This window comes from Ochlerotatus camptorhynchus, unplaced genomic scaffold (genome assembly GCF_037179485.1).
Source record: "Ochlerotatus camptorhynchus isolate MF236.1 unplaced genomic scaffold, CSIRO-AGI_Acam_v1.1 ptg000282l, whole genome shotgun sequence".
Classification (NCBI taxonomy): Eukaryota; Metazoa; Arthropoda; class Insecta; order Diptera; family Culicidae; genus Ochlerotatus; species Ochlerotatus camptorhynchus.
The window spans coordinates 695916-720487 of record NW_027040771.1 but is presented as its reverse complement, the minus strand read 5'-3'; the positions used below and the strand labels follow the sequence as shown (position 1 = coordinate 720487).

Below are 24572 nucleotides of genomic sequence, written 5' to 3'. Positions count from 1 at the left end.
CAAACATTGCGTAGTACTAGAATTTCGACTAGAATTGGGTACGTTAATCGTTTGCTTGGGACCAATAGGCTACTAAAGTGGTGAGCCAATTTAAAATCGTTAGTTTCGTATTGATTGTTGGTATTAGCGTGCCTGTGGCATGAAGCTGTAGCAGGCAGGTCAGCAAACGACATTATCAGCTGTTTTCATCGAGTCATCAACCATTTGGACAATCTTCGGAAAATAACATTTTGGCTTGATAGCTACGCCGCTCAAAACAAAAATTTTGGTAGTTGAAGATGCTAATTTCAAATAACAGACTGTAGTGGTAATTTTTATACGATAGATGGAGTAGATGAAAGCATAGAGTTGATAGTTCCGTTAGAGTACGGCAGTGTGAAGATTGTATATAGATATTAGACAAGCGAGCTAGGACAACTTTTAAGGAAGGCACAAATCGGTTTTTTCATCTCTCTTTACCAAACTCCCCCTTTGGAGAGGGATGGTGAGGGGTGTTAATACTAAAAACATATAGTCAAAGTACATAACTCTGGATGGGAGCATACCATCAATTACTGTCAATGGTCGAAAGGTATAGTAGCAGCACCTACCCCACCCGTGTCCCCTCGAGATCGTCAAGTCGACGATGACAGGAGCACATATCGTGGTAGGGGTAAACAATAGTTGCAATTTCCAAACCTACGACTGGATGCCTTCCTTCAAATAACAACTGAAGTGCGGTAAAAAATCGGTAGAACTGTTTCAAACACACATTTGGTACTTGAGCGGGTCGGTTTTCATCTCTTTTTGCCAGTGGTGGCGGAGGGGGACACCCCTCACCATCCCTCTCCAAAGGGGGAGTTTGGTAAAGAGAGATGAAAAAACCGATTTGTACCTTCCTTAAAAGTTGTCCTAGCTCGCTTGTCTAATATCTATATACAATCTTCACACTGCCGTACTCTAACGGAACTATCAACTCTATGCTTTCATCTACTCCATCTATCGTATAAAAATTACCACTACAGTCTGTTATTTGAAATTAGCATCTTCAACTATGTAAATCGTTGACTTCACGTAGAAGTAATACTAAAAACATATAGTCAAAGTAAAAATTTTGGACTATTTCTTCATTTGATATTGTTGGTCAACTCCCCATCATATCAGACGAACGAAATAGTCCTCAAATTTTTTGAGTCTGGCCATACTTTCATGGCGGCAGATTCTTTTCACGCTGCTGTGGAGAAAATTATGCGCCAAACTCCGCCAGTTACCTATCCAGAGTTTGTCAATGTCGTTGGAAAAGCGAAGAAAAGTGTCTGAACCAATGTAAGAAGCGGCCATACATTGACAAAATCAGGCGAATCGTAATTCAAAAGGTAGCTTGGAATTGCAGTACAGCGGCTCTGTTACAGGCGACAGAGAACTCCAAAGCTGTTCTTTGTTTTCCAAGAAACTGCTTAAGCTGGCCACCGCTGAAGGATTTATTTTGGAAAACTCTTTAAAAATCCAAGAAAATCCTGCTGGACTGGATGCCTCTCGTAGGGACACGCTCCTTAATGTAATGTTGCGTCTCATCGGAGAGGAGCAAAAGTTGTTCTGGGAACGTTTACCCGTTAAGGCAAATTAAGCATAGTTGAGTGAAATTTGATCAAATACACGCACTTTATACTAACTCGGAATATTGTTTATAGTTCATTAACAATAAAAAAAAATAATAAAATCACGATACGTGACTGTGCAATCCTTAACAAATGAAAATTTACTTCAATCTATTTTTTTGTGTCAAATGGGACTGTTATGCGGGTACTTTCAATATGGGACTGACCTAGTTTGGTATTTTTTTATGTTTTGCCCATACAAAGATGTTATTTTCAGTGTGATTTCTTAAAGTTCAATGAAAATAAACACGATTCTCAAGGTTATCTAAAAAATTATGAAAATTCATATGGGACAGTTATGCGAGTATCGGCAGTGTATGAAGGGCCAAAAGGGGTTGGACGAGCAGAGACACTTACGCGAAACCCACGGGAATAAGAGAATCTCCTTCCAACAAAACAAATAACGAAATTCGCAATACATGTTTAGCTTTCCACGGGATGGTTTGCTTAAGAAGAGCGCGTCAAATTCATTGCAACTGTTGAAGTAAAATGTAACTATCTAAAATGACAGTACACATTCCCTCCTAGACTCCGGTTGGCACTCCACTCCATTGTCCAGTTACAACTTCTAAAATGCCCTGATGCTCCCTCCCGTCCCAGCATTTTTGTAATTTACAATATAAATTTAAATATAATGCAAGAAGTTCATGGAGCTTTCTTGGAGTAAGATCTCTGAAAAACTGCAACAAAGTTCCCTTAACTGAAGCGAAGATTCCTGAAGTTCTAAGAAGTTTATTGAACTATTTTTAGATATTTAAAAAAAATCCCTGAACTTTTTCAAATTTCATTACACTTATATGAAGTTTTAGGCATCTCCTCATAATGCTACGAAATTCGAAAATCTTCTATAAAGTTTGCTGTTGAATTTTCACAACTATTCCAAGTCTACGAGGCTAAAAAAAACTGAAATTATGTAGAGGTTCCAAATCAATAATGAGCTTTCCTTAAATCAAAATAATGTTCCTTTAACGTCTACGAAGCTCCTCAAATTTAAATGAATTCTCTACTCCTACGCAGTTTTCAGAACTTTCCCAAGTTCTATTTTCTACGAATTTTTCTGAAGGTCTATGAATTTCCCAGAATTTCTACCAAGTTTACTTAATTTCTACGATCTTCCCTGAACTTCTATTTGAAGTTTTACGAAGTTTCCACAAGTTAAAGAAAAATTCCTGGGCTCATGGCCAATTTGTAGAGCCTGAAGACGTCTTATTGCCATCGATTTGATATAATATAAATTCTCAAAATTGTTTCTTCTAGTCCAGAACATAACAAAAGTAATCAACATAAAGCACTTTAAAAAATCTTTGTTGGTGGTCCAATTTTATTAATCACTGTCTAATAGTAGCATTGAACTTAACAAGCTTGACAAAATACCGGTGAGTCAAAAACAAACACCAAAAATTCTGGAGGGGGCCTGGCCCCCCTGGCACCCCCATTAGTTAAGCCAATGCATGCTCCCTTAGACGTGCTCACCCGACGCTTTTGCGCCAAATTGTTGCAAACATGCGCGCTGGCTACCAACCTTCACACTGCTGAGCATGAGCATGATTGACCGCCCACGGTTGCTACTCTGACCCAGGTGAAGTCATCCGAGGTGTAACCAAAAACAAAGGTTGCCAAAATAAATAAATGACCATCGATCGACATCAGTGTTGCAAGCTTCACTCTGCGTAACTCTTCTATTATCAACTCTGGTAGAAGTCAGGTCTGAATGTCGACCAGAGCTCCGTTTATGTGTAGGTTTACCCTCAATTGAATGATATCAATCGTTTCTCAAATGAGAATGATCCATGCCTTCGTCAAATGACTAAGCAACTGATATCACTCATTCGAAGATGGTCCCCTTTGATAGCGGATAGCTGTTTTTCTCATTTTCATCAAAAATGTTCAATTGATTTTGAGAATTTACAGCACTGCTCCAGACACAGCTTCAGTTAGATTAGAGAAAGAATCATTCTATGGTCGAAATAGTATAATTGTATTCAAGTTTCGTACGGGTGGCCGGTCATCTTACCCCAAACGGCTGAACTCACTTTACAGGGGGTTACCATGACACCAACTGGCAAACAAACATGTAGCGTACAGCGAGTACTGCCCCTAAAAGGCACCTGGCTTACATAGTAGCCGGTGAAATGGCTAAAAGAAAACTGCAGTCGACCGTGAAACCATCGGTAGCCGTATCCTGCTGTCTGTCTCCCCTCGAAGCATTTGCTGTGCTCAATGAACGGAACTCCACCACCGCTACACGGCAAGGTACGATAAACAGTTGTTCATTCATTTTGATATCCTTTCGTGTGAACCTGGCGCATAAACATAATTCAAATCTAGGTGAGCATTGGTAGCAGTAGCACGTGCTCCTGCGTGCTTTCGTGGGAAACATGGACGACGATACGACGAGTGCATTCAAGGAGCTGTACGAAGAGATTGATAAACTGTGTTATCAACCCGTGAGTGTGTCAGGTTTTGAAAATGTGGAAGTTCAAAACAATAGCTTAATCAATCCAGTTCAAATGTTGAAGAATGAGGATGTTGATGAGCTGATTGAATATTCCAAAAAGTTCGTTGAAAAAACGAAAAATGAGATTGGTGTTGTTGACATCAAGCATTTTGAGGAGCACGGTGTACAATGTGTGAGAAGTGAGAAGAAGAGCAACAAAAAGTTAAATACCCCACCGAAGTGGATTGCTGGTCAGAACAAGGAAGCCGTTGGAAGCACTCATTCTACAGCGATTCGGATCATCAGGAGAATCCCAAAGGTGCAAACGACAGATTTTGTTCAGAAGGCCAAGTCTCCCAATGGAAACCAACTGAACAACCAACGACCACCGACTCATCCCATAAAAGTCAGAAACGTTGGGGTAAATGTTAATTTTATAAAACAAAAAGTTGCCAAGCATTCAAATAATGTAGCTTTTGGGTCGCCATCGGGTGTGTCTAGGACGCCTCCGATTATAAAAAAGCCAGTAACTCCGCAGTCCTCTGGTAGGATTTACAGATTTTACAGCAGCAAGCTCAGCCCCACTCAACTCTGGGAACAACAGCATCCTGAGTTGGCGTATGAGAGTTCCGAAAGAAGTGCCTTTCCGAAAAGGATCAAAAAGTGCGATCTGATAGCGAAGCAAAGGGAACAATCGGTTACCCAGGAAGTGAAGGAGCTGAAGATTCTCCGTTTCTCTGAAGGTGTTGGAAACTGTACTGTTAAGGAAGACAAAGAAGCGACGAAGGAAGTAGAAGAAAAAACGGAAGCACCCGTTGAAGAGCCACCACAGCCAAAAACTACCATAACGACCCACGTGATTCCTGTAATCAGCATCAAGGGAGATTGGAAAGCCAACTTGCAGGTCCAAGAAACGTGCAGGATCAATATATTGGATGTGAAGCGAGGTGAAAATACACAATCTAGTCCCAACAACTTAAAATACTTGGAAATAAAACATGGCTGCCAGTCTCCTGTGGAAGAGCCGGACAGCCCAAAAGATCAAAATACTCTAACAAAGACAATAGAAGAAACGGAATCTGCCAAGGAGACGGAGTTTGTACAGACCCTGAAAGTATCGAAACCTGTGAAGAAAGCCGTGCAACTTTCCAATAAACCAGCTATAAACCGGTATCTCGAGCCGTTTGTGAACCTCCGAAAACCACAGAACGTGTCCAAGTCGGCAATGTTCATTGATCTATCGGATTCCAGTTCAGGTGACAACATTGACGGAGTAATCTTAGAATCGGATTCAAGTGAGAGTTACTCGGCTGAAGATCTTCAAAGTTTGATCCGATGTCAATCTACAAATAAAAGTGCACTGAAACCTAAGAAACCAAAAGAGGCGAAGACTGAAGAAGTCGAACACAAACTTGCCAGCATCCCGCGTTTGGTAAGTCCAACAAAATCCGTCCAGTTGCAGATACCTTCCCCACCCTTTCGGCACAGGAGTCCTAAAAATACCACATGTCCAATATCGAACATCGATGACGACCTTGTCGAACCACCTGCGGATGTGTCTGGTTCGTCGAAATTTTTGGATAACTTGCGCATCTGGAAGTCCGCCATTCAAGTGCAATCGGAAAATATGAAGCTCGGGAATCAGTTGACGGAAAACTTGGGTGTTCTGAAGCAGAACATGGAGGTGATTGCCGAAGAAACGCAGCACATAACTCAAATCACCCGCAGTTGTGAGCAGAATCTGAAGCAAATCGAAGGGTTAAAGGAACGGTACTCGAAAAACTTGAACGGTTGTGGATCTACGGCTGATTCGATTCAACATCATGAGCAAGTCACGGTAGATGACGTACCTGTAGCCGATTGCAGTTGTTTCGGATGTCATCCACAGGTAGACACATTGGAGCGGGCACCAAGCTTTGATCACAAGGCCTTCCAGCGAGTGGTTTTCGAGCAAAGTCCTCGATATTCAAAGACCATCCAGAAGATTTGTGAGGAAGGACGCAATCGGAGTTTTAAGAAAACCAACGTTGCACCAAGAGCAATTGCCGAACGTGCTGCTCAAAAGTTTCTGGAATCATCTAGTCGTTCGGTTAGCAGAGTCAGTAGCGGTGAGGTGGCTCCTTTGGATGGAACAAGCTTCAGATCACATTCTCCTGGTTCTGTGGGGTCTTGGAATGGATCGTGCTATTCTGGTGCATCAAGCAGCTCGTCAAATGGCGACGCGAGTTTGAGCTCAAGTTGGGTAGTTGGAGTTCCTCACTGCGATGACAGCTATTCCGATTCCGACCCGATCAGGATCACAGGTGATCGAAACAAAAGAGAATTTTGCAACAGTACCAGCATATCAGACAAGTCGTCATCTGACGGATGGACCGGGGTCAGGAAGTCTCTTTCTGATGAAGGTGAGGTTCTTAGTCAAGGAGAAATCAGATAGAATAAAGTGTATGTTTAAAAGATATAAGAATATGTGTAATTGTCATTTCTGAAAGAATCGTGGATTTGTGGTGTGGTCCTATAAATTCATTGAAATGCTCCTCAGAAATCCCTTGGAGTTATCTTTTGAGTTCTCTAACAATATCACCGAAATCACCTTGGAACACACCTAGAAGCTGCCTTGGAACTTCTTTAAGTAATTTACCTCAAACTATATTTTGATTGCTTCCAGAATTCAATTTCATTGTACTTTTCCCCGGAATTACCATGATGCTAAGATTTATTGTGGAATTATTCTCAGAATTTTCAATAAATTCATTTCAATTCTACTCACAATTTTGAAAATTTCCTGTTTTCCTCACAAATCCCGTAGAATTCTCCTCAAAATGAGTTTGGCATTCAAGGCAGAACTCTCTTGGAATGTTTCTCGGAATTCGTTTGCAGTTCTTCTGGAATTAATCGCAGATTTAATTGTGATCCTCGAAATTACCCAAGAAATTATACTACAGGTTCTTTTTCTCCCTGAAACTTCTAAAACTTATCCTCAACATTTTCTTGAATTTATCCGTTGAATTATTTGGAGTTGTTCCCAGAATGATCATGAAATATTTCGCATAATTCTCGCGTGATATTTGAAGAGGGCCTATCAAATTTTGTAAACAAAACTTGTTAGGTCATTTTCGCGCGAACCGAAGTACGGCCCGCAAACCAACTAATTCTCCTCATCCTGATAGTTCTCTTGGTTGTGGCAATCGTGGAGAATCGAATGGTGATGGTCCAAAATAGGGGTTTTCTGAGATTCTCCACGTTCAAACAAGTAGGCTTATTCTGCCCGGCGTGTGAGGTGAGGTGACAGTGAAGTGATGGTGAAGTGAGAATAATTCCACCACCACAATTATTGTCACCTCGGGTAATATCAAGCGACATATTAAATCACATCTACTCGACGAAATATGAACAATAACACTCAAAACAGCAACCATGGAGCCATATGGTCACCGTAAAACCGGTTCTGGATATTCCGGACCAAGATTCCACATGGTCTATTTTGATATAGCTCATAACCATATCAAACGACATATCAAATCACATTTACTCGTCGAAAAATGACCAATGGCTCTCAAAACGAAAATCATAGCGGCGCCGGTGGGTAGTGGTAAGCGTGATTACCCCTCACCCCAGCAGGCCTGGTTTCAATCCCAGTCGGCGCCGTCGGGATGTTCTGACATCTCTGATCACGCCTTCCTTCGGAAGGGAAGAAAAGCCGTTAGTCCCCGGTTCATGAGTTGATGAATCGATACGTAGGGTCCAGGGGTGGGAGCTGCCTCCCTGGCGTCGGTAGCATTGGTGCTCAGCACGGAAAACAAGATCGACGGAAAACAAATCAAGGAAAAAAAAAGAGACATATCAAATCACATCTATTCGAGGAAATATGACCAACGGCTCTCAACATGAAAACCATAGACCATATGGACACCGTAGAACCTACAATCAATACAAACTAACGATTTTAAATTGGCTCACTACTTGACTAGCCTATTGGTCCCAAGCAAACGATTAACGCACCCTATTCTAGTCGAAATTCTAGTACTACGCAATGTTTGTTTTGATTAGCTATGAAAGTTTGACAGATAAAATGAGGGGTTATTGGTTTTTCCTATGTTTCGAGGGGTGAAACGATTAGCTTGGGACCGAAGAGAGTACCAGAGCTGAGCCAAAAAGTTGAGCACATTATTCTGGGACCTTCTAGTCTTAGAGTTACCTCTATGGTAGAACCATAGAGGTAACTCTAAGACTAGTAGGTCCCGAAGAAACGTGCTCAACTTTTTGGCTCAGCAATGGTACTCTCTTCGGTCCCAAGCTAATCGAAGCACCCCTCGAAACATAAGAAAATCCTCGAACCCCTCATTTTATCTGTCAAACTTTCATAGCGAATCAAAACAAACATAGTGTAGTACTGGAATTTATACTAGAATGGGATACGTTAATCGTTTGCTTGGGACCAATAGGCTAGTCAAGTAGAGAGCCAATTTCAAATCGATAGATTCGTATTGATTGTTGGTAGAACCACCCACAAGATATTCCGAATTATGGCTCCGCATGGTCAAATTCGGGCTCATGGCAGTAGAGCTGAGATAAGAGCCTCAACAAGAACATCAAGCTAGTCGATAGAAATTGAACCAGGGCCCAGGTCAAAGTAAAAACAAGCAGCCACCCAAGATGGAAGTAGTTCATGTTTGTTAGTTCATGGTGAATTAACGTAGAAAATAGATTGGCGAATATCGACAGTGCATACAAAAATTAATGTATTTGTATGAATGGTTGTATATGCAGGGGGAGGTGGGGTTCAAAAGCTCTCAAAAACTGGTCTTGTGGAATGTATATAGTGCCTAACAGCACTATCAACCGGTGGAAAATAACGACTTTAAATTGGCTCGCTACTTGACTAGCCTTTTAGTCCCAAGTACATCTATAAGCGTACCCAATTCTAGTAGAAATTCTAGTACTACACTGTTTGTTTTAATTCGCTATGAAAGTTTGACAGATAAAATGAGGGGTTCGTGGATTTTCCTATGTTTTGAGGGGTGCCTCGATTAGCTTGGGACCGGAGAGCGTACCAGAGCTGACCCAAAAAGTTGAGCACGTTTCTTCGGGACCTTCTGGTCTTAGAGTTACCTCTATGGCACTATCAGGTAGATCAATGTTTCCTCTATTCGCGTATATGAAACTGGCTGATAGACTGACAGTTGCTTGTGGTCTGTCCATAAACTACACAGATCGTTTTATAGAGTATTTAGAACCATTCCCCCCCATGAAGACAGAAAAATTTGCCGGCCCCTGAATAATGACAAGTTTTATCGTCTTCCTTTTGCCTCCTATAAATTAAATACCAAATATTTGAAAGCTTTTTTTGTAGTGATCACAGTGGCAGCATACCCTTGCTAAAGCTCTACACTTTTGGTGAATTTTGCTTCTATGAGCCTCTATTTTAAATCAGCACACAGACGTTCCTAAGCTATGGTGCCCATTTGGTCACTGTTGCTTTTGTGTTGATCCAAATAGTTTTGATAATATAGTTGAGCATTCCCCGTTGTTATGATAAAAATAATAATACCAATGATAGGGTAATATCAACAGGTGAAAAATAAAGATTTTAAATTGACTCACTACTTGACTAGCCTCTAGTCGAAATTCTAGTAGTACACTGTTTGTTTTAATTCGCTATTAAAGTTTGACTGATAAAATGAGCGGTTCGTGGATTTCCCTATGTTTCGAGAGGTGCATCGATTAACTTGGGACCGAAGATAGAACCAGAGCTGAGCCAAAAAGTTGAGCACGTTTCTTCGGGACGTTCTGGTCTTAGAGTTACCTCTATGGTACAACATCTTGAGTCAGGATACTCCCACCTGGTTGAGTCGGTCCGGTGCTCACGCCACCATCGACATCTACATCAGCATCATGGCCCACATCTCACAACCGGTTGTCTACCAAGAACTCAGCTCGGACCACTATTCGGTGGTGGCCGAAGTTGGTTCCTCCGTGAACCGATTCGAAGCTTCCCGGCGCAACTACCATCGTGTCAACTGGACGCAATATCAACACTGCGTCGACACAACCATCGACTACGATGTCCAACCGGGGACCGGGGCCAGGGAACAACACGTGCCGACTAAGACTAGAAGGTCCCGAAGAAACGTGCTCAACTTTTTGACTCAGCACTGGTACTCTCTTCATTCCCAAGCTAATCGATGCACCCCTCGAAACATATACACTAAGATTATTTTACCGAAATCTGTGAAGTTTTACCGAAATCTCAACAGCTGAACGTTCGGTAAACAATTCGGTGATTTTTCACAGATTTTCTGCGATTTTTCACAGATATTCGTTTAAAAATTACAGGGAAACTGTGAAAAATCACCGAACTGTTCACCAAACGTTCAGCTGTTGAGATTTCGGTAAAATTTCACAGATTTCGGTAAAATAATCTACACACTTAAATTTTTTCGCCGAGATTCCAACAGCCGAGCAGTTCTGCAATTTATTTTGCTGAGATTCAGTAAAACAATTGCCGAGACTCAGCTAACAAATTAGATTTTGCTGAGATATCAGCCAACAAAAAGATATTTTGCAGAGATATCAGCAAAAGTAAATGCCGAGGTAATCGGCTGTTGGAGAGTTTACCGAGCTTGATTAAGTGTGTAAGTGTGTAGGAAAATCCACGAACCCCTCATTTTATCTGTCAAACTTTTATATCAAATTCAAAACAAACATAGTGTAGTACTAGAATTTCAACTAGAAAGGGATACGTTAATCGATTTGCTAAGCCCAGACCCATGCCACCACTAGCTCAACTCTGGGTACTGCGAACACAGCCGTTTTTGTTTTGCAAGTCAGCAGGAAACAACTTGAAAATTTTCCGATATCACAAATTGTTTTGCTAATGCACTGCTCACAATTTGCATATACATGCTGTCGAAAGTTCACCCTTTGCTCCATAAATAACGTGTACATGGTGTTGGGAGTGCACCTACCCACATGACTCTTATAAAGTTTGTTTGCATTCTTCCTTCAGCAGTTCGTACAGGTTCGTTCGTTCGTTACATTGTTTACATCCGAGTATTTGAGCAAGTTTTTTGTTGAAGAATATTAGTAAAAAAATGCCGAAATGACAATATTTTCAACATTGACCACAATACCATAGAGGTAACTCTAAGACCACTGGGTTCCGAAGAAAATCTCGATGAACATTTCAAATGGTCCTATCTGCTTTGATCGATTCTCTTCATCGACTTTCTCTTTCGTCAATAACTCAGCTGCAAAACCTTTCCCTGTTGTATTTGACGTTTTGGACGCTAGATAAGAACCTCCTTTATCAAACTATGTGGAAGAATTAGCGCGAAATCTGTTTGCATAGCAGTGGTTATGAAAAGAGAAAGTCGATGAAGAGAATCGATCAAAGCAGATAGGACCATTTGAAATGTTCATCGAGAAATCATTATTATTTTTGGCTCACTCAGTACCAGAACAACGGTCCCAAGCAGTCCCAAGCTATTTCACTCACCCCTGCATGTTCTGCATGAATCCACACACCCCTGATGTTATCTGTCAAACTTTCATAGCGAATCAAAACAAACATAGTGTAGTAATAGAATTTCAACTAGAATAGGGCACGTTAATCGTTTGCTTGGGACCAATAGGCTACTAAAGTGGTGAGCCAATTTAAAATCGTTAGTTTCGTATTGATTGTTGACAATACTTTCTCTGCCGACGGGGATTGTATGAAAAAAGTATCACTTTTAGCAGCTCTAGATCGTTGGATTCTTTTTGACAGCGCCAGTTGGATTCTTTTTGACAACCATTTTGTGTTTCTCCGCACCACTCAGGTTCAACTGAATCGTCCCGATGATTCAATGGTTCATCTGATAACTCCTGTTGAGAAGGCTGCTGTGATTGGCCAACACTTCGTCAGCTCCCATAATCTCGGACAAAACATGATTAGTCCACATGAGGCTGCTGTTGCTGAAAACGTAGCCAACCTCCATTTGATTCCCAACAATATCCCCGATGTTCCAGAGATTTCAGCTGACGAACTGTTGGCCTATATCAAATCTTCGAAAAACATGAAGGCCGAAGGTTTTGATAACATCTTGAATCTATATATATGAGCTCTAGATTCTATGATTACCCTGTGTGTAAACGTCAAACGCAATGGAATTGACTATGCGCGCCACAGGTGGCGGTACTACCAACAATCAATACGAAACTAACGATTTTAAATTGGCTCACCACTTTAGTAGCCTATTGGTCCCAAGCAAACGATTAACGTACCCTATTCTAGTTGAAATTCTATTACTACACTATGTTTGTTTTGATTCGCTATGAAAGTTTGACAGATAACATCAGGGGTGTGTGGATTCATGCAGAACATGCAGGGGTGAGTGAAATAGCTTGGGACTGCTTGGGACCGTTGTTCTGGTACTGAGTGAGCCAAAAATAATAATGATTTTCTTCGGGACCCAGTGGTCTTAGAGTTACCTCTATGGTTTTACCATAGAGGTAACTCTAAGACTAGAAGGTCCCGAAATAACGTGCTCAACTTTTTGGCTCACCTCTGGTACTCTCTTCGGTCCCAAGCTAATCGATTCACCCCTCGAAACATAGGAAAAACCAATAACCCCTCACTTTATCTGTCAAACTTTCATAGCTAATCAAAACAAACATTGCGTTGTACTAGAATTTCGACTAGAATAGGGTTCGTTAATCGTTTGCTTGGGACCAATAGGCTACTAAAGTGGTGAGCCAATTTAAAATCGTTAGTTTCGTATTGATTGTTGGTTTTACGCTCCGTACCTGTGCTCGATAGAAACCACCAAGCGCAGCGAACAAGGCACCGGTACTATAGTCGCTATATTCATAGTCTGGCGGATAGAATTTCGGGAACCAATTGAGCTGTCAAATAACGGAACCAATCGATCAAATCAAGACCAACAATAGAAAAGAGCACATAAGCTATTGCGAACTAAACTTCGGAAACCCTTTTCTCGTGACTCAAGGCTCGCCTACGCAAACTAACACCATCTTTGGGTTGGAGAAAGTTGCCTCTATCCGGTGATGCCGGTAATTTGCGTTCGATTGACGAGGAAAGAATCATCAACGTTTTGTTTATAAATGTTGATAGTACCTTTTCAATGGTTGGTCTAAAATTGGTTTCGCTTTTTGATAGATCAAAATTCTATCCGCCAGACTATGAATATAGCGACTATAACCGGTACCGGTGCCCGTACATAATTGTTAAGAACCAAAGCCGAGTGTTTCTGACTTCGGCAAACACCGCAGCCGAGTGTTTTCGATTTCGGAAAACACGCTTGCTGCTCGTAGGAATCTTCTTTGGGGCGACTTCTGAAAGATTATCGTAGCTTTTATACACCTTTAGCATCTTCCATTTCTACTAGAGCTGGTAAACGAGTAATCAAAGCACTTCTTTCATAATGCCAATGTCCATGGTTCGATTCCAGTCTGTACCCTTCCAATTTTTTCTGTCAACATTATTTTATAAGATAAATCTATGAAATTCATTTCGAATTCTTTTGGCTAAAAAGCCTTATGCAATCTGTTGCCGTCCACCCACTGGTATTTCTTGGCTTTATATTAAATAATTTAGCTGATTGATTTAATGTGATTAGAGTCAATCTAATAATCACAACTTATCTCCAACCAAAACAAACAGCTCAACTGATTGAATAATATAGTAGAGATATAGGAGGTGCTTACATAATATGTAATATAATATATATACCTATATTATATGCTGGTTCACTATTAGATAATAAAGAATATATTATATGCTGGTTCAACTAACTAGCACGAATTTCAGCCCGAATAGAAATTGTAACGTAGGAAACATCAGCAGACATCTTCAATACATTACATTTTAACGTGTATTGCTGTAACCTTAATGTATTCAGACTTCAGCGTGACGTCCAAGTACATAAAAATACATTAGCCTCAAACGTTACATCAGAATCAAACGTGTTGACGATGTAAAATTTGACATCAGAATACATCCAATGACAACAGAACCAAACGTTACATTAGAATCAAGCTTCGTCACGATGTAATTTGATGCACGCATAAAACATAAAACAGTTAATCAAAGTTAATCGGCGCACACTACTGTACCATTTAAATCGAACGAGTGCGAGCAAGAGGGAAACCGATTAGTGGGAAAAGAAACCGTCCATTCATCCATGTGTGCTAGATAGAGAAAGAAGATTAAACGTCAAAAAGGTCTATAGGTATAGTCCATTCTATACGCTCGAGTATTGATGGCCCGAAAGTGAGGATAACAATATCACACCAACATTTCTGGCTGAAGCGAAAGTACAAACGAAGTGACAGACGGAGCGGCTCGAAAACTTTGGTGACGCACCTGCTATTGCAATTTTTCAGTGTACCACATGGCAACACCACTACTACTGGATTGTACCACATGGCAACACTACTAATGGATTGTACCACATGGCAACACTTAATGTACTAGAATGTTTTGGTTCTATCTCTTTCACTATACTCTAAACTAAAATGCATAAAAAAATGTTAAAATGATACACTCTTTGCACACTGTCAAAGATCATATTGCACACAAAATCAACTATGTTCAAATCAAAACAAAAATACTAGCCTATCTGGTGGCAGATGGCACAAGCTGCTAAGAAAATTCTATTACAGCGAACCACATTATTTTAATTGGCAAATCAAAGTTGGCACTCGTGGAGAATAGAAGAACTATGAGAGTGATGATGGTTTCAAAATTTTAGATGGTGAGGTATACGAGTGCAATCTTAAAATGCTTTTATTTTGCAAATGGAGCATTTTATTTAAATCTGGTTAATGCTACGTTAGGAGAAAACTTATGGACTACTCAATAGACATATAATATAGAAAAAATAATTTCATTTCAGATTTTTAGGTGTTTACATAAATATCAGCTTTTCTACCACTGCAGCACAAACCAGATTTAAATAAAATGCTACATTAGCAAAATAAAAGCATTTTAAGATTGCACTCGTATACCTCCCCGAGGCAAATTTTGAAACCATCATCACTTTCATAGTTCTTCTATTCTCCACGAGTGCCAACTTTGATTTGCCAATTGATTTCTTCGCCAGTTAGTCGTCTGTCACTTCGTTTGTGGCGAAAGTGAGGATAACAAACTTCGCACTTGAAAATGGGATTACGCAAGTGTGCGTGTTATGAACGACAGAAAGGTCAATGTCGTTCTCATTTTTGAAGTAAAGCTCTATACATCGCTGCTGCATTAGCGAATACCAAAATTATTCAGGGTGTAGGTATCAGATGGACAATTCATTACAAACAACTGATGTTGACCTGTCAATGACTCGCGTTATTTGGCGTTTATTAGCTGAACCGAAAAAAAAGTAAACTAGAGTCCCTCGGTCCCTCGCCGCTAGCAAAGTTTGTTTTGTCCTGAGTCAACACTACACGGCGAATGAGAACGACCCAAATTTGAGTTTAGTTCACTGATAAATCGCAAAAAGTGCAGGAACTCAGTTTTGAATTAATTTCCCTCATGTTTTCCAGGTTTTTCCAGGAAATTTTTTCCGAATATGAGAAAATTAAAGATAGGATTCTCTGGATTTTCCGAGGGGGGCGACACATCTAAATCTCAATTCTAGATGCTCAAAAAATCTCACACTAGCGAATAAATCTTCGAAAAATCTTCTTACATTTTTCGCATCTACTTGCATCGCGCATCATCTTTTTGCAGGAAATCTTCAAAATCGTGATAAATCTTCTTTCTATCTACTCAGCGTACGCGCAGCTAGTCACAGCAAAACACAATATTTCCTGCATCGTAGATAGAGTCGTCCCCCTCGGGATTTTCGTCAATTTTCCTAATTTAAGGGCAGATTTTTGAGGTTGTCCACAGGAACATGCGGCAAATTTACTCATCCTGCACTTTTTTCGATATTGAGTACACTGTACTCAAATTTGCGTTGATCTCATTGGCCGTGTACAGTTTTTTTCGCAGTGGTAAAAGCACTCACGAAGTGACCGACCGAGCGGCTCGAAAACTTTGGTGACTAACATGCTATTGCAGGTTCTATCTCTTTCACTCTACTCTACACACTTAATCTAGCTCGGTAAAATCTTCAACAGCCGATTACCTCGGCATTTACTTTTGCTGATATATCTGCAAAATATCTGTTTGTTAGCTGATATCTCAGCAAAATGATATTTGTTAGCTGAGTATCGGCAATTGTTTTACTGATTCTCAGCAAAATAAATTGCAGAACTACTCGGCTGTTGGAATCTCGGCGAAAAAAATTGAGTGTGTAAACTGAAATGCATAAAAAATTGACAAAATGATATACTCTTTGCACACTTTCAAAGATCATATTGCACACAAAATCAACTATGATCAAATCAAAACAAAAATATTAGCCCATCTAGTGGCTGATGGCACAAGCATCTAAGAAAATTCTATTACAGCGAACCACATTATTTTAATTGATTTCTTCGCCAGTTAGTCGTCTGTCACTTCGTTGGTGGTTTAGTTCTAACGTTATGTACATCCGAAAACATCCAAAAACGTTTGGTTCTAACATCAGAAAACTTCTACATTAAAAAACATCAGAAAACATTTACATAAAAAAACCTTTAAACAACGTTTAGTTCTAACGTTATGTATATCCGAAAACATCAAAAAACGTTTGGTTCTAACATCGGGAAACATCTACATTAGAAAACATCAGAAAACATTAACATATAAAAACATTCGAGCAACGTTTAGTTCTAACGTTTTGTACATCCGAAAACATCCTTAAAACGTTTGGTTCTAATATCAATAGATTGAAAATTTTGACGTTAGAATGGCAAAATTATGTTTTTTTTTTTTTATCTAGTTCGTTTATTTGGAAGGCTCAATCGCGTTAGCTTTACGGAGCCGATAATTCATTGTTCACTGTGTGTAACAAAATTCACTTAATTCTATGTCTAGTAGGAGTTGGGCCGATTACTCGCGGCTTACTCGAGGTTAGAAGGGTACATTTTCGAAGGATAGGATCAGGGGAGGAGCTTGGGGTAGGGTTTCGTTGTCTCATCAGAGCGTTGTCGCCAGTATGAACGGTAGTGCTGTTCTAGCTTCGTCTGGAGTTCGACCGGCTAGGCAAAATTATGTTAAAAAATTTCTGATGTATACACCATGTTACCAACCGGTGGAAACTCACGATTTTAAATTGGCTCACTACTTAGCTAGCCTATTGGTCCCAAGTAAATCGCTTAACGTACCCCATTCTAGTACTACAGTATGCTTATTTTGATTTGCTATGAAAGTTTGACAGATAAAATGAGGGGTTCGTGGATTTTCCTATGTTTCAAGGGGTGCATCGATTAGCTTGGGACCGAAGAGAGTACCAGAGCTGAGCCAAAAAGTTGAGCACGTATCTTCGGGACCTTCTAGTCTTAGAGTTACCTCTATGATGTTACGTTGCTTAAATACAACTAAATCATAATGTTTTCTAATGTTTGACATCAGGCATAAATTTCTATTCGGGAGAGGCTCCTAAAATCTCATGCTGGTAGATGCTGACGCCCTTTTTACATTATGCTGACTATTTATAAGTACAGCTTTAGTTCACTAGCATCAGCACACCAGCACAGATGTAAACACCCAAATAGCGGTGGATGAACAGAACTACTCACTTCATGTAGGGTAGAACAGCCCGAAATGCACCCCGGGCCAAACGCAAGATTTGATTTTTCATATCTATACCACTCTTAATTTTGCCGAAATGCTAGTTCAAGTACTAAACTAGCACTGTGACTTGTCAAATTTATCTCCCTCTGAGTATTTCTAGAAATGATCTAGAAATCAAAATGAGTTTTCATTATGATAGGAACTGCAAACTTTACTACCGATTAGAAATACTCAGAGTGAGAGATGGGCGGAGAGATTTTTTTGAGCCAAATGAACTGTCGAAATCTGAGCCAATCTACCATTCCAATTAGAATTTTTCCGAGGATTTCTTATTTTTACTAGAATAAATTTGAGAGCATTGAAATCGAACCGAAATTTAATCACCTTTATGTTTCGTGTGCTTCTCAAATTCAACTAGTTTTTGGAATCAAAAGCCATATTCTAACTCGATTGATTAATTGATCTTAGTTGGTTAATTAATGGCACCAAGAAATGTGCAAAATATTGCGATGCATTCAATTATTACTTTGCACGTAAATCGAATCAAAAATAAAAGTAAATTGAAATGCTAGCTTCTAGCAAGAGTTGCAAGATAATTTAGGAACAAATCCCTGCTGCCGAATTGTATTTTGTTTTATCCGCCTATCTCTCCCTCTGAGTATTTCTATTACCGATTTGCTTTCATTTTGTTAACCGGCTTTGCTCGGGTGGACCCGGATAAAAATAAACCATTGCTTTTTTTGTATAACCCATTCGTATACTGTAGACTCTATAAGATACAATACGATATATTGTATTTGAATGACAAGACAAAATTTTTCCGTACTGTAACTACCATACATAAACAACATGTTCTCATGTAACAACACAATGAATTGTTTTTCTTATGTTTCAACCACAGACAAACAGACATAACACATTGAATATTTCTCACTGTAAAACATCGTCGCTAAAACATTACCGCCATCTGTTGAATACACTGTGGTGGGTAGTACGCTGAACAGATGGCGGTAGTGTGTAAACGTCAAACGCAAACGGTGCTACCAACTACGATACTTTTAAATGGACCGTTAAATGCTTGTTCGATGAACAACTTGCGAGAGTTATGTCTGTTTGTCTGTGTTTCAACCTTTCAGCAAACGGAACTATAGATTAACAACCAATTTTGTCATTCATTTGCTTTCCATGTCTTTCTATCGGGAACCTTACGAAGAGACCTTGAGCATTCTTGAAAAGAGCGTGTGGATGTCATAATGTTATCTACTTTCCCAATGTAGCGTTTTATACAATATTCATTACTACTGAATTCGAACCACAGTCCACATAATTGTTTGCAAACCCCAAGAAAAACTGCATGCATGTAGAGGTGCTTCAAGTTTATTTTATGTTTTTAAGGTAATTTACGGCTTATAATATTTGTATCTCGAGACTGAAAGAACGAAAACTGCTGTAACAACTTTCGTAGCAAAGTTTAATGTGTTATCTATCAACTTTGTTTGACTTAGTTTCATGCTCGAAGATATCTCAAAAATTGAAGAATTTCAAAGTATTTGTTTTACAAATTTTCCACCCATATGATATAAACATTGCTTTTCAATGAAGACCGATGACTGTTTCATTGATATATGATTTTTTCATAAATATGAATCCTCAGTAGACGTGTTTTCTTATCAAAGGCAAGTATCACTCGAGCCATAACAGCAATTTATAAAATAACGAACATTTTGAATGGCTCGAGTGACACTTGCCTTTGATAAAAAAAACACGTCTACTGAGGATTCATATTTATGAAAAAATCATATATCAATGAAACAGTCATCGGTCGTCATTGAAAAGCAATGCAAAACAATGAGAACATCGAATTAAATCGGAAATCTGAAAAAGGCAGCAAGATACGGCACGCAATGTTATTCAAGATGTCGATCAGGATGCCAATGCTACAGCAAGAGATTTAGCCAACTGATTTGAAGTTACCTTGGCTAGAGATATGTAGAAATCGTATTTCGGAAACCACATATGTACGAATTGCTTTACATCAATTTTGCAGATTTTTTGTGACGATGCTTTGTTTTACTAACATCAACTAAATGTTTTAAATTTTTTATTGAATTGTTCCTAAACATATGTTCCAACATATGTTTTATGTTCTTGATTTATTTTTCTTTTTAATTTTTTAAGCATCACCTTTTAACGATATAACATAAAACAATATTCATCGCAGAACAGATTTTGTTATTCTATTAAAATTAAACAGCCTAAATGTAATAAGCAACATATTGTACCGACGTTGTATTGTAGAACAATACAAAATTGAATAATAAAACTATTATCATACAATTCAATCAATTGTTGAATCTGTGATTTAGTCACTATTCATAACAGTATGATCAATATTAATTTTATCGTTTTGTTATCGTAAATTAACAATTAAAGCTTAAGTAACTTTGATGTTATGTTCAGTCCTAACAACTATATATTTACTATTCATCTTATTGTTTTGGAGAAAAAATACTATGAGATTAAATAAATTTTTGAACTGTTACGATACTTAACAACCCGTACATTCCATTGTAAAAGCTCCGTTTACCATACATTCAAAAGTTTCACACAATACATTTCAACATATTTTTATTGTTATAATTACAATAGCTTTTATTGTAATCATACTGTTCCAAATAGTACCGTTACAATAAATTGTATTGTTTTTCTATAATATTTTTTATTCGGGGAGCACCTAGGTTAAAACATGAATGTAAATTGATTTGAATTTGGAACAAGGCAAGAGTTAAAAAAAAAGAAGTATCGATGATGTTATCCGAGACTCCGTTGCGTTTCAGGGCACTCCCCAATAATGTGTTTCAGTCTTTCGAAAGGTTTTTCGTACTCGCTCAATGGAACGTTTCGGCATAAATCATCTGGTGGGTAGAACTGTTAAAGCAAATTGTAGCTTTAGATTTTTACGTGTTATTATCCAATGTATTACTTTTAGCAAAATACTATTGTCCCCGGATTAGGGCTGTCCCAATCTTAGTTTCCGTTTCTTTCCATCTCCATTTTTCCAATCATCGAACCAATTGTACAAGTATTTCGCCTTCTAATATTTCTTGGTCTAACAAATTTCGGCGAATCGCGTTAACTCTCCACTAGCACTCTAAACCACCGTCCTGAAATCTAATTTTCCACAATCGAGAATCAACGCAGCTCTACTGTTCTGGGTAATAGAAAAAACTTCGATCCACAGTCACTACACTCGTTTTGATTCAGTAGCAAAGCAATACTCATCTAATCCATTGATTTTTGTTGGTTTGATTTATGCCGAAGGATCTGCGTGCTGCGGTGTGAATGCGTTTTGTTGTAATTAAGTTATTGTTAAATATGGGCGTGTAGGTATTTCTTTATTGAAAGCGTTTCTAAAGTCCTATTTTAATCGGATATTTGGTATCGCTATACAAATGCACATTAACTCCTTTTTCTGCGTTAAACAACAAAATGGTAAAACTAAATAACCAACCAAAGTAGATAGGAAGGTAGATATACTGCTGGGTTATGCGAGTCGTTGGACTAGATTGAACTCAGGGTCAGGATCAGGACAAATATTTTAGAAAATCATACTTTATGGGTAAGAGAGCACAATCCAAATCCGTTGTGTTGCAGTACGTGTCAAAGCATCTCGTTTTATGGAGTGTTTTGTTGTTGTAATGAGTCCAAACAAATTATTCTTAGTACAAGTAAGTAATGTGCGCTACTTATTAGTCTAGTTATCGTATTTCTTGCGATGCTGTTGCTTATTTGCGATTTTTAGTTAAACCTAAACCATCAGTCTAGCGCAATTTGTCACTGCCTTTTTCTAAAAAAGGGGAAACACAAAGGAACACAAGTGCTTTTTGAAAATTAGTCTTCAAAATTTGCTACAAATCATAAACGGCACATCGGTGGTGTAACACAAATAGGTAGGTAGAATGCAACAAATCAAAACAAAATGCCAACGTAATTGCCTCTTAAAGGGTGGAAATGTACACGGACAAACCGAATGCTAAAATAATTATAAATTATGGGAAATCAAGTCTATTCCAGAGCAATGCCCTGGATCCAAGAGCTAAGATCGCTGGTATCGGATTCCATCACAATTTCCTGCGGTGAGTCAGGAGTCAGGAGAATCTGCGCGGCTGTTCGACCGCTCAGGTAAGCACCATGCACCGTTGAGTAGAAGTTTGAGTGAGTGTGCTCGCCGGCAAATAGTACCGATGGCTGTGGGAACAGAAATCAGATCATGAAATGCTTCCATACACAGAACGCCGATTAGAACCTACCTTCGATTGATGCGGACTAGAATACAAAGGCTGTGCAATATTGTCGATGTCATCCTGGGAGGCACCGACCGCGATTGCCGTATAGGATCCACAACTGTAAGGCTGCTTGCTCCAGCTGGTGCACACACATCGCTTTGGCTTTGGAATGAATGGGTCTTTGAGAAACCTCCGGAGGATTTCCGTACACTTTTCGGCTACCACTTCATGGGAGATGCTCTCCATGTACTCTGCTTCTCGACCGGATATCCAACCCAACAGTAGGGTATCCGATACTTTGGAAAATGAGTAAATCTTTTTGTACCAGTTGGCTTTCAGGTACTCTTCATCATCGACATTCGGTTCAAGATCGGAATGCTCCCAAAGGAACATAATTTCGCTGATCTTCGCATTGAGGAAAGGTCGATCATACTCTAGGAAGATTTTGTCTACAGTCCCGTATAGCAGAGAATCAATCGATTCCAGTTTGTACTGCGGTAAACTAGGCGAGAACATTGTCGGACCATGCTTCTTAAGCACTCCAAGTGGGATAGTACAGATAATGTGATCTGCTTCCAAAATAGTACCGTTTTCACACTCAATCTGAACATTCGACGAGTAGTGTTTCAAGCTATTATCGTTAGTATCACCGATCGGTACTTCTGTTACCGTTTTATCCGAATCATCCGAGTCGATGTCATCTTCATCTTCCTCGAGGATTATGTCTGAATTGTTATTGCCTGAATGAACCCGGCCTTTCCGCTTCCAATGAATCGTTTTGACTGGACACGAAAGAATTATATTTTCCTTTGGGAGCGTATCACAGAGCGGTTTCAGGATGGAACTATATCCCGAAGGTAGCACAATATTCCCTCCCTGCAGTTCGGTATAGCTTCCTAGCTCTAAAAGATCAATCTCGTCCATACTGTGACACCCGGTGATGCAAGTTTCACGTTTCAACAAACATTCAAATATCAACTTCCTCAGGTGCTTTTCTTTGTAATCGTCAATGTTGTTCAAATACAGCTCTGCCTCTAGGTTAATGTGCTCTCCCACACTGTGGACATCCGGCGGCGGAAGATACTGACATAGGAAGTATTCTTCGCACCGTCGCAGGAAACAAACGTACGCTTCATATATTTCCTGCAGCACTTGAAAAGGCACCTGCTTGCCATCCTCGGTAGCCGCCACAACCTTGTGTGGTTTCGGAATATTTATGATACTGATCAAGCCATGCTGCATCGCCAGTTCAAACATCGGATTGCCCAAAACACCGTGGATCCAATTTGCACCGAGTTCCACCTGCCAAATAAAAATTATCGTTATGAATCAGTCGCCTCCTTAATTGCTCCAAATAAACACGTCCCAATACCAATCTTATCGACCGACGCAAAACCACCGTCAATTCCAAGATAATCAATACCATCTGATGCAACTACATCCCCTTACATAAGGCATCAAAATTATATTGCAAAATTTGTCTCGTCACAACACAATCCATCACCGATTCTACCTCCCCAAGCCTCACCCCCCTCGGAACAATATTTACCTTCTGCGATCCCATGTCGATTCCGACGATCCTACCGCCCACCCGAGGTCGCGCCTCCAGGATCGCGAAATCCGAGCACCCATGTTTGATCAAATGATTCGCCGAAGATAATCCAGCCATTCCAGCACCGATTATCACCACTTTGTATTTTCTTTTCTTCACTGTCGCTGCAGCAGGATCCGAAGACGACGACGACGATGCACTTGTCGCCGTGGATTTTCCATTTTCATCGCTCATGCCGAGTCGAGAGCTGTTGCTGCTGCTAGACGCTCCGCGGCCAAAAACATTCAACTTCGACGCGCACGATCGTTTTCCGGAGATTTTCCAGCCGGAGAAAACGAAGGAAAACGCAATTTGCACCCGTAGAATTTTCGATTTTTACCTTTTTTTGCACTAATCCAAGGAAAAACTTGTGTTGATAGCAGAGCAGCAAGAGCACGAATTGAAAATAGAAATTTTGATAGATTTTTGACGTTTGACTCGATCGCGGCTGATCGGGCTGATGTTGCTGATGGCGATTGGGGGAGGAAAATCGTGTTTCACTTGCTGCGTATTTGCTAAAGAGCCTAAATTTATAAAGAGGCGACATGTCGAAATTGGAAGAATGGATTATGGCCTTAACTCCATTATGTAAACAAACCTTGTAAGGCCATTTTCTCGCGAACCAAAACCTTCATTCGCAAACCTAAACCACAATCGGGTAGAGGAGAATTTCTCCTACCTGTTCATTATGTTGGTTTGCCTTTGCGGACTTCGGTTCGCGAGAAAATGGCCTTACAAGGTTTGTTTACAAAATGGAGGCCATTTAAATTGTTGATCTTGATTTTGACGTAGGACTACGTCTTTGATTTCTATATGGGGGTACACTTTGTGAAAACCGAAAATGGAACATGACATGTAACAAATTAAGAAAGATTTTGAACGTTAATAACTCAGCTGCCCCTGGTCCAATTTCAATAATTTTATCCACCAATCAATCAAAAATATGGCCACGCATCGATAACAATGT

General features: G+C 39.7%; 1 protein-coding gene across 1 annotated transcript; it reads right to left on the bottom strand.

The window, feature by feature from the left end:
• Positions 1-20657: 20657 nt before the first annotated feature.
• Positions 20658-23996, bottom strand: LOC135706493 (peroxisomal N(1)-acetyl-spermine/spermidine oxidase). Its single transcript, XM_065228112.1, has 3 exons — positions 23564-23996; positions 22039-23316; positions 20658-21976 (listed from the first exon to the last, which is right to left on the bottom strand). The coding sequence occupies exons 1-3, from the start codon at positions 23798-23800 to the stop codon at positions 21794-21796; spliced, it is 1698 nt and encodes a 565-aa protein (XP_065084184.1). The 5' UTR covers positions 23801-23996; the 3' UTR covers positions 20658-21793.
• Between the last annotated feature and the right edge of the window lie 576 nt (positions 23997-24572).